Source organism: Pseudorca crassidens, chromosome 5 (genome assembly GCF_039906515.1).
Source record: "Pseudorca crassidens isolate mPseCra1 chromosome 5, mPseCra1.hap1, whole genome shotgun sequence".
In the NCBI taxonomy this organism is placed as follows: Eukaryota; Metazoa; Chordata; class Mammalia; order Artiodactyla; family Delphinidae; genus Pseudorca; species Pseudorca crassidens.
In genome coordinates this window covers 31,950,443-31,962,091 of record NC_090300.1, presented here as the reverse complement: position 1 = coordinate 31,962,091, position 11,649 = coordinate 31,950,443, and the positions used below count along the sequence as shown (strand labels likewise).

Here is an 11,649-nt window from a genome sequence, read left to right as displayed (position 1 = left end):
AAGGCATAAGAAAGCTACATAGAGAGGAATAATGCCATGAGGTCAAGGAAAATGGTTTAGCATGGATATTCAGTTCTAAGAAAAATGTGATTGATGGTATTTGAAAATACTTATTCAAAGAAAAGAAAATGCGGGCTGATCCCTAGGTGAGGTGTAGTTTTGGCTCAGCCTTCTAAAACTAGAATCCTATTTTCATTATGCAGAAAGGAAACTTTGAAGTATCTTCATTAATTCAAAAGATTTTATGAGATATGGTCTTAATGACAGTATGAAAAAAATCAAAGCCCACAGCAGTCTTAGTTAACAAGGAAACATTGTGATTTAGATGCTGCACATAAACTCCTCCGAAGATGAGGGCATTGTGCTCCCAGTGGGCCACAGCATCTGCATATAAAAATCTAAGGAGTTTCTCAGAGTCCAAAGCACTGTGGTCAGGGTGATGATCAATACCTGTCCATAATAATGATCTGTTTAGTTGAGTAAATGGGAAACATTATTCAGTCATCCAAAATATCTTCATCCAGGTTGATATCTGTTGTGTCAATATCTTCTAATTCCAAATTATCCAAATCTACTTCCAGTTCAAGTAAACTCTGCAAAGAAAAAGGAAGAGGGTGAGTTATATAGTACTGTGTTAAAGCAAAGTTATTAAAGAAGAGTTATCTGTGATTCATGAACCAAAGAGAACTAAAACAACAGTCAAAAGGGGACATTTTCTCATTTCAGAACCCCTGCTCTGAAACTGATTACATCACTTAAAACGCAGAGGCCTGCACATCCTGCAGACATTTGCGAGGAGGGAGGGTGAGGCTGGGGTCCAATAGGAAGTTGGGTATGATGTCCGTACCTTTTCTTCTTTGTCTGTGTGGGGGGCCACAATAACAGGAGTAGGAGAAGCAGGTTTCCCATCAAGTTCCTGAAAACCCAAGTAGAAACACACATAAAAACAAAGGAATCTGTTTAGGAATTTGAAATTTTTCCCGAAGGGAAGGCAGACGAGGATTAGGAAGTGGGAAATGGTACTTAAAATCACCAAATCTCAGCCAGACTTTCTCATGTCTGACTGACCTGCTGAGATGCAGATCTTGAGGGCTGAAAGCCTTTTGCCTCTTCCATAACATTTCTTTCTTCATTTGGCTATCAGAGAATAAAGCAATGATGAAATGAGATATTCTGAAAGCATAATTCATCTATAAACTTGGCCTAAATCCCAGATACTAGCTCCTAATCGAACCATAATGTATGTGATGCAGTTCAAAACCTTAAGTCGTGAATGCCCTTCCACCCCGTAGTCACATGGGATGAGGCACCCCAGGCACTCACCGTGACAAGTGGGTATTGTTTGGCTGGCCACAGGTCAGCATGTGTTTCCTTCACCCATTCTTCTACAATGAAGGCTTCTTTTAATCCAGGAAAAAGGTTTTCATATTCTGTTGGATCAGCAAGGGATTCTGCTGCTTTCTGATTGACTTTTGAGAGATTTTCTCTCCAGAGTTTCACCACCCTATTACAGATATCATAGAACCATTGGGAGACTGTTAGGGGCTCTGTTTTTATCTGAAACATTTCTTCCTAAAATGAAAAGTCTGTACCTTGAAACCTGACTGGGTAAGTAAGTCCGTGCCAGGAAGGCAGCTTCTGGCAGTCGTCCAGTTCTAATCAAGAGCTCCAGGCAAGCATCAAGCCTAAAGATTAAAAAGGAGAGGCACTGTTACCAAGAATAAACGCTATAATAATGGCACTTAACACATTAAAGACATGTGGGTTTAGTGCTGGCAAGTCAGCACTTCCTCTCCAACTCTCACACATACACCTCTTTTCTGTCACTGAGCCACTAACTTGTCATCACCAGTGTGTTACATAACGGACTCCAGGAGTGTGAGAGATTTTTCAATCTCCTTAACTTCCCTAAGAAGAATCTAAAGGGGCTTTTTAAAACAAGGAAGCTTAGATGAGCACACTTACGGGCTTCAGAATATGAAGGCAGAAACTCGGTTTCACAAATACAGTTTTGAGGGCAGCATCTCTAACATGGACTGTGCTGGACAATCCAGTGGTGCCCAGTAGGAAAATATCCAGGTGTCCATTTTCTTTTTTTAATTTTAACTTTTTCTTGGGTAAGTTTGATAAAGTGGATAACATGCTTTAGAACTCAGAATTTTTTGGATTTTAGAAAGTACATATACCATACGTTCGATAATACCCTCAGCATCAGAGTCACACACATCAGTATTCTGCTATAACACGAATACTAAATGCAATAAAAACAAACCAAGTGGCATAAAAGCAACTAATAATAACACTTCAGCGTTTAGGCCAAGTTTTGCCACCAAATAAAATATTCTCAATGTTTTTGGGTTTTTGAGTTATTGATAAGAAATAGTGGACCTATTCTTACAGGTATATAAATTTACACATACATATGTTATAAAAAACACATTCAAAGTTTCTCTGATTCAGTGCGAGGTTTAAAAAGTATGTAGGGCAAAGTTAATGAATACTTGTGTGTTTTATTTCATCATATGGTCAACTAATGATCTGATATGCACTAACTGCTAGACTTTCTAATACATGACATTTTTATGCTTTATAGTTGAAATCGAATCTAAAAGTAACTGGCATCCTCATCCGCCTTATTTTTGTTGTAAGCAGATCAGAATTATTCAACTTGGGTAAAATCACCTGCCGTTCAGGTACCAAATGAAGCAAGCAGCCCAACAGCCTCCTGCCTTCATTAAATAAAATACCTTCGCCAGTAAGTGGCAGGGCTGTTGAGAAAGGGGTTTACCATTTCTCCCAGTTGAGCCTCCCTGAGCAGCTCCTTTTGCTCAAACATCAGACCTAATGTTAGTGGTAAGAGCATCCTTTGCTGAAGAGCATCCTCTGAGTTCTTCCAAAGCAGCACTGTCGTCCTGCCTGCTCCCGTCAGCAGCACCACTTGGCCAGGCATCAGCGCTCTCTCCAGGGTTCCTTCTTCATGCTCCTCTCCAAAGACCACCCCTGAAGTCAGTGCTTTATTACTGTGCCCACCTCTTTTAGACCTTGGGTTAATACTTACTTGCCCTGTAAAAAGTAGCTCATGAATGCCACATTATTCTTGCCGTCTCTCTCCGCACCCTCTGCTAGCTTGTTCACCATAGTAGCATTTCCAGAGGCAGTGGCCAAAAGCAACAGACCCCCATAATCCTGTGCATGGTGCAGGCACTCCTGGGCTAGGCCAAATTGGCATTTACTAATGGCAAGTTCAGCAAGTTGTTTCCACTTCTGTTCTGACTGTAAGAAAAGAGATTCCACATTAAAATATCTTTAAATAAACATCTGAATTTCCAACATCAACATTATTCTGTTAGTCTGAACATTACTGTAATAACAATTTTATATTTTCTATAATTATAAAATACATATTTTATGTATACTGAGCTGTGCTTAAGTAGGTTCTATCAAATTAAGAACGGAATGACAAAATGTATAATGAGGAAACTGAAATTATTCACATACATAAGATTAATTCAAACACAAATTTAATGCTGCATGTGAATAATCATCAGCCCATTATATTTTTATTTTTTAATTACACAGTGAAACTAAAACTAACGAGTTTTAAGGTAATAAAGACTGTAATTATTTTAAGGAACGATGTAATACCATTTTTTGAAAGCAGAAAAAACTTTTTATGTCCTTAAATATTTAATAATAAATATTATTTCTGTCATTTGTAGCTTCTCAGAAATCAAATAAAATGCTGCTCATTTGGATGATCTTAACATAGCTAAAATTTATTTAGTACATCTGAAATGAATTTACCAGTAAATGCTAGACTTAAACCACAACTGGGAGCCCTCAGTATACAAAATATACAACGATCCATAAAAATGTCATCAAACTGTCTCAAAATGTCAAAACCCTTCTTTAAAACCAACATCTTCCTCACTAGTTTGGGATATTGGCAAATTACTGCTGTGTCTGCATCCTTTTAGAGTTCCAGACTCCTTTATCTACTATCTTCTAGCTTTCCTTCTCTTCCAAAACAGATCTCATGTAATATTAAAAAAAACCCACTTTTTCTTAAATTAGAATGCTAAGAATATATTAATAAGAATATAATAATATATATCTCCAATACAATCCATTTAATTTATGCAAAGATAAATATAATTTATTTTTTAAGAAGACCAAAGAAAGGCAACAACCTCACCAAAATGAGTCACTAATTTGCATTTCAGAAATCTTTAAAACACAACTTATAGTAAACACATGTAAGTACCTACTGACCCTTCCATCAGTTACAAAAAATCATAGATTAGTACATACCTCTGCTTCCACTGCTAATTGGTACGCAATTTTTAGTTCTCCAAGCTGAAGAGCAAGTTCGAAGCGATGCTCAGGGTCTGTGGATACTGTAAGAGCTTGCTGCTTGAAGCCCTAAACAGATAAAATACGTGTTTATGTACAGAAAAACCTGTGTGTGTAGTCTACATATACAGTGCACACACATGGCAAACAATCCATTGCTCTCTCAAACTAAATAGGCTGCTGACACTGGAAGCCCCATTACTTAAACAAAGTAACAAATAAAAAATACTCTTCAATTAGAAGACAGAAAAATTAAGGAGTTGTTAAATTAACTGGTAAAAAACAGGGCAGACAAAATTCAGTCACACAACATCTACTGTTTTCTAAGCAGTGGGAGCTGACCAATGCTTGATAAACTCAAGTAAAACAACAACCAGTAAAATTTAGAAATGTAAAAGTAAACGAATGTCAAAAAGAAAAGGATTTTGGAAAGTTGACTGAACAAGAGCCACTTCAAAAAGAGAAAGACAGACACAGTGGTGTAAACCTAGCTGTCCGTAATCTCCGAGCTGGGCCTTAGAGATCTAGTCCAGTGCCTCAGAGAAAAGGAAGTCGAATGTAAAACCTTCCAATTTTCTATCATCTGCAGGTCATTTAGCAAACATTTTGCTTTCAGGTCCTGATATTGATCTGGTGTCATTACCTATGCCTTTACTGTTGGTCTCATGTCCAGTTTACTCATGAGCAAGTATTCCAGAGCACAGAAGTCTAAAACTGCCTTCCCATGCTCCAGTCATCAGCAACAAGCTTTTAAACCAACTACTGTAATTACTACATTAGCCTCTCCCCCAAGACAAACAGGGCTGATGGGGTCTGCCCTATGGGTAAGTTCTTCAGCTCCAGGGATGTGGTATATGAGACTTCCTCAGACTGAGAGTGAATGCTCTGTTAGGGGGTGGTCAGGAGGGAGAAGCTGGACAGCTGTCTGAGTTCTGTTTGGGTAGATATTCAGCATTGCTGTATCACTGTGTTTAAAATAACTTCCCAGACTATACAAGCTGCCCCTCCCTCCATTCTCCCAGGAGTACAATGTAACAAGGCATTCTGAATAATCTGCATTACTCCCTTTCTTCCCTAGCACTGATGTAGACAATATAAAATCCAAGAGTGGAGGAAGATCTATAGAACTAGTCAGATATAGGTGAGGGCAAAGCAGATGAAATGAGGTGGGCTATATACACTTACTTTTGCTTTCCTGCAAATCCCCACTGAAATGACACTTAGGGGGTTCTTTTTTAAAAGCATAAACTCCCAAGGACACACATAAAGGCAGCAGAGACATGAGTAACAATTTTGGAAGCTTGAAAGCTGGTGGAGGAGTACAAACATTCAAGTTAAAACACGAGAGAGGACTAATCCCTAAATCAGGAGTGAAGACAGCATAGAAACAACCTGATTCACACCTCAGAATCCCAGAGGTGTCTTGTGAAGGGTAGTGCTAAAACCAGCAAATAAACAAAACTACCTGAAAGTCTATATAAGAAGCCGTTAGATACCCCAGGTCCCCACTCCGCTCCCTGCCTCGACCTCTCGACACACACAGAAGACAGGAATCTTGTTCTTTGGAGAGAGTAAACTAGAGGGTCTCCAGTCTGAGGGATCCCTGCACACCCAGAAGGAGTGCTGAGTGGCAAAAGGAAAACAGGAGATTATAAGAATAGATGTTGACACTAAATATTTGAAATACTAAATACTGAGACACCAAGTCATACTCTGCTCAGCCCGCACAAGGATGGTGATTGGGGAGCTTCTCTGTAAACTAACCAGTCAAAGGGGTAAGACTTAAAAATGCTAAAATGTCAACGAGGGCCATATGCCAGCCTGAACAGTGCCTGGTACAATACTAAGTGCTCATTAAATTCACTAAATGAATAAGTGAAGAGTCATTAAATTCATTAGATGAAGATACTGATACTGATTGAGGCTCCCCAATCAAAAGGCCCAGCCACATCACATATTTTTAGTCCAGCCAATAAATTCACCCATAAACTCAGATCTTTTGACCTGCTTCTTAGACCTCCACTCTTAAATGAGTGCCCAAAGATCATCAGATACCTGAGGAAAATCTTTAAAAGGAAAGACAGAGATCAAAATGAACCAATAACAGCAATCTGAAGAAAGCATACCACATAAGGGGAAAAGAAAACTCAACAACAAAAACTATCATTCATACCCTTACAGAGGGTATGAAGACAAACTCTGATCCATAAACAAGATTTAAAAAGTCCACGAATAACAAAATGAGAAAACCAGTGCAAGAGGTCCAACATCTGAATAACAGTTGCACAGAGAGAATATAGAAAACAAAGGAAGGAAATCAACAGAGAAATGATTCAAGAAAATCTCTCAAAAATGAAGGAATGACCTATACAGTAATGATGAAAAATCTGAACGTGAAATCAAGAAAACACTCCCATTTACCACTGCACAAAAAGAATAAAATATCTAGGAATAAACCTACCTAAGGAGACAAAAGACCTGTATGCAGAAAATTATAAGACACTGATGAAAGAAATTAAAGATGATACAAATAGATGGAGAGATATACCATGTTCTTGGATTGGAAGAATCAACATTGTGAAAATGACTCTACTACCCAAAGCAATCTACAGATTCAATGCAATCCCTATCAAACTACCACTGGCATTTTTCACAGAACTAGAACAAAAAATTTCACAATTTGTATGGAAACACAAAAGACCCCGAATAGCCAAAGCAATCTTGAGAACGAAAAACGGAGCTGGAGGAATCAGGCTCCCTGACTTCAAACTATACTACAAAGCTACAGTAATCAAGACAGTATGGTACTGGCACAAAAACAGAAATATAGCTCAATGAAACAAGATAGAAAGCCCAGAGGTAAACCCACGCACATATGGTCACCTTATCTTTGATAAAGGAGGCAGGAATGTACAGTGGAGAAAGGACAGCCTCTTCAATAAGTGGTACTGGGAAAACTGGACAGGTACATGCAAAAGTATGAGATTAGATCACTCCCTAACACCATACACAAAAATAAGCTCAAAATGGATTAAAGACCTAAATGTAAGGCCAGAAACTATCAAACTCTTAGAGGAAAACATAGGCAGGACACTCTATGACATAAATCACAGCAAGATCCTTTTTGACCCACCTCCTAGAGAAATGGAAATAAAAACAAAAATAAACAAATGGGACCTAATGAAGCTTCAAAGCTTTCGCACAGCAAAGGAAACCATAAGCAAGACCAAAAGACAACCCTCAGAATGGGAGAAAATATTTGCAAATGAAGAAACTGACAAAGGATTACTCTCCAAAATTTATAAGCAGCTCATGCAGCTTAATAACAACAACAACAAAAAAACCCAATCCAAAAATGGGCAGAAGACCTAAATAGACATTTCTCCAAAGAAGATATACAGACTGCCAACAAACACATGAAAGAATGCTCAACATCACTAATCATTAGAGAAATGCAAACCAAACTACAATGAGATATCATCTCACACCAGTCAGAATGGCCATCATCAAAAAAATCTAGAAACAATAAATGCTGGAGAGGGTGTGGAGAAAAGGGAACCCTCCTGCACTGTTGGTGGGAATGTAAATTGATACAGCCACTATGGAGAACAGTATGAGGGTTCCTTAAAAAACTACAAATAGAACTACCATATGACCCAGCAATCCCACTACTGGGCATATACCCTGAGAAAACCATAATTCAAAAAGAGTCATGTACCAAAATGTTCATTGCAGCTCTATTTACAATAGCCCGGAGATGGAAACAACCTAAGTGTCCACCATCGGATGAATGGATAAAGAAGATGTGGCACATATATACAATGGAATATTACTCAGCCATAAAAAGAAACAAAATTGAGCTATTTGTAATGAGGTGGATAGACCTAGAGTCTGTCATACAGAGTGAAGTAAGTCAGAAAAAGAGAGACAAATACCGTATGCTGACACATATATATGGAATTTAAGAAAAAAAAATGTCATGAAGAACCTAGGGGTAAGACAGGAATAAAGACACAGACCTACTAGAGAATGGACTTGAGGATATGGGGAGGGGGAAGGATAAGGTGTGACAAAGCGAGAGAGAGGCATGGACATATATACACTACCAAACGTAAGGTAGATAGCTAGTGGGAAGCAGCCGCATAGCACAGGGAGATCAGCTCGGTGCTTTGTGACCGCCTGGAGGGGTGGGATAGGGAGAGTGGGAGGGAGAGAGACGCAAGAGGAACGAGATATGGGAACATATGTATATATATAACTGATTCATTTTGTTGTAAAGCAGAAACTAACACACCATTGTAAAGCAATTATTCTCCAATAAAGATGTTAAAAAAATAAAAAATAAAAATAAAAATAGTGCCAACTTCACAGGCACTGTATCAGAAAAAAAAAAAAAAAAGAAGGAATGAGTTTCCAGTTAAGAGAGCTCATCTAATACCCAGCAGAATGAACAATAATTGACCCCTACACCAAGGCCCACCATCATGATAACATCACAGAACAATAGGGACAAGATCCGAAAAACTTCCAAAGAGAAATAAACAGATCAGGTACCAAGAATCAGGCATATAAATGGCTTTAGACCTCAACAACTAGAAGCTAGAAGGCAGAAGGCAAAATAAGAGTTTCGTCTTCAAAATTCTGAGAGAAAATCATCTCCAACCTAGAATTCTATATCCAGTTAAATAGCCAAATATGTTTTAAGGTAGAACAATGGCACTTTCAGATAATCGAGGTCACAAAAAAATTTACTTGCTATTAATAAATAACCCTTTTCTCAGGAAACTACTGAAGGACATACTCCAGCAAAATGCGGGAGTAAACCAGGAAAGATAGGGAATATAGGAAACAACGGATCCAACTCAAGAAAGCCAAAGGGAAGCCTCAACACGATGGTGAGGGGATATCCATGATGAGGGCAGAAACCAGTTTAGCCTGAAGCAGACTGAACATACTGAAAGGAGATTTCAAGGAAATCTGGAGAACCATCAGAGTAGGGAGAATAACCCTAAGCACATAGAAAAATAAGCAAAGTTTTAAAAAAAGAAACAATTATTAACTCCAGGGAAAACAAACAACTGCAAGAAGAGAAAGCTATTGCCATAATATATCACATGGCTCAGCTATGAACAGTGTTTACACAGCCACAATAATATAAACAATGAATACCAATTTAATCAAAATTATGATGTAACTATACTGGGAGGATAAGAAATAGGAATGTGGCATGTATGTGGTAGAAGCAGGTGGAGTGAAAGATAAATTCCTCATCTTGTATAGAGTGGAAAGTCCCAAGAAATGCCTAAAGCTGAGAGACAGCAATATAAGCATGTTAGACATGTGAAAATAAATGCCAACAGAGTCAGCTAAAAGAATTACAAGTGATTACCGCTAGGGAGGAGAAATGAGAGAGGGAGGGCTGTTTTATTCCTAAGCCTTGCAAAACGTTGTACTTTGTGCACATATAACTTTGAATTTATACTAAAAAGTGCTACATTAAGGAAAAGGCTTATCAGTAATGGTAAATTTTATGTATATTTTACAAAGAGAGAGAGACAGAGACAGAGAGAGAAGCCACCTAGGATAGAGAAAAATGCAGCATAGAAATGAAAATAATGATAGAACGGAAAAGCAGTCTACAAAAAGGGAAGACTAGTAATCACCTCCAACATTTAAAGAGGATGCGAAGGGCAATGAGAAAGGAGGAGGAGGAGTGTAACAAGTGACTTAAATTTACAAGAGAAATTCCATTGCCATAAGGAAATCAGTGGCAGTTAAGAAGTAAAGTTCTTCAAATTTGTATTAACATTCTTTCAAATTGCTGGTTTTCAAAAACACATACAAAACAAACAAACAACCCCCACCCCCTTACCTGCTTTTCCAAGAAGTGAGCAACTCTGGTCCTCTGCTCTTTGGGAATGGTCGGAAGGACCTTATCAGCCATGCTGAAGTCTCTCCGCATGACAGCTGTCTGGTATTCCAGCACTGAAACCAGCAGGGAGTAGCTAACGATGTTGAGTTCCTTATCCCCCAGATAAAGCCTGTTGTCTTTAGGAATATAGCCCAGGAGATACATCGTCCTGTAAGAGAAACGGAAACTAATTTAGAACTAAGCCCAAGTCAGTACATACACACACTCTCTCTCTTGCAGTCACTCACTCACTCTGCCTCTTGCTCAAAATCTTTCCATTTGATTGATGCAATTTGGTTAGCAATTGCCATCTATTAAAACGATAACACTGAAAAATCAGGCCTATCATTGTTAAAAGCCAGCAACTGGTTTTATGTTTAAAAAGTATGCTTTTAAATTTAGGATGCTGAAGACAAAAGCAAAACGATACTCAGCTACCTGTCCAAGTGGGCAATGGTGACTATTTCTCCTCCGACATAATAATTTAATCTGTTCACAGAACTTGTGTAAATGAAGCAGTCGCCTACCCACAGCCCGGTTTTCACGATTTCCTGAATCTCACCAAGAACCTGCAGGAAAAGAATAAAGTCTATTATTATCTTATTCAGCAACAGGAATCCTGTCAATGACAAAAAACTGAATATAATTAGGGGTGATACGTAAAATAAGAAATGCAAAGAAAGAATCCTATTTCAAGAAAGAAAATCTTTCCTTGGAATTTCTACTTTCTTCATTTAAGAACAGATTCCTGGATGAGTATCTGTACTGTAAAATCTCACTGTTGCGTCAAAGCTGTAATCTAAGAATGTGTTGATCTAAACTCCTAACATACATGAGACTGGCATAATAAGTATTTCAAAATGTCTTCCAAGACACCTCCACAATGGACGATTTATCTTTACATTTGAGAGCTCATTTCAAATAACTCTGGCTAAACTATCTTAAGACCAAAACACCTTCTAATTTCCTTACTGAAAGATAATCAAAGTTAGTCTAAAGGTTTCCTAAAATCAAAGCACAAATTTCTTTTGAACAAATACTTTCAGACCCTGATCTCTGAGCCAAGATTTTAATTTTCACATTTTACCGTAACTCCTTAAATGCTTATTAATTTCCCCAAACCTATTTTATAGTAAAATGTTACAATGAGTGAAGTTCTGCTATAAGAATATAAATCATTTAAAAACAAAGCTAAAGTTGTGCTGATGCAATTACTTCAAAGCCATCTTCAATGCCATCTTCAGTAACTCCCTCATGTGTTTCCTGTGCAGCCAAAACTTTTTCCGACAGATATTTAAGGATAAAAAATGACTCTTCAGTGGCAATACAGACTAGCTCTCCAGAGTCAGACCAGAAAATCTGCAACATGACAAACAAAAACACAG

At 38.0% G+C, this 11,649-nt stretch overlaps 1 protein-coding gene across 1 annotated transcript in view; it reads right to left on the bottom strand.

Moving 5' to 3' along the window:
- Nucleotides 1-227: 227 nt before the first annotated feature.
- The window catches only part of COPB2 (COPI coat complex subunit beta 2), a 31,045-nt gene continuing 19,623 nt past the window's right edge, over nt 228-11,649 (bottom strand). Inside the window, exons 13-22 of the mRNA XM_067737673.1 lie at nt 11,480-11,623; nt 10,703-10,833; nt 10,226-10,433; nt 4,312-4,422; nt 3,059-3,273; nt 1,593-1,685; nt 1,324-1,504; nt 1,069-1,137; nt 848-916; nt 228-593 (exon numbers count right to left, since the gene is read on the bottom strand). Of these exons, the coding sequence (XP_067593774.1) occupies nt 498-593; nt 848-916; nt 1,069-1,137; nt 1,324-1,504; nt 1,593-1,685; nt 3,059-3,273; nt 4,312-4,422; nt 10,226-10,433; nt 10,703-10,833; nt 11,480-11,623 (1,317 nt within the window). The 3' untranslated portion in view covers nt 228-497. The remainder of the gene's footprint in view (nt 594-847; nt 917-1,068; nt 1,138-1,323; nt 1,505-1,592; nt 1,686-3,058; nt 3,274-4,311; nt 4,423-10,225; nt 10,434-10,702; nt 10,834-11,479; nt 11,624-11,649) is intronic.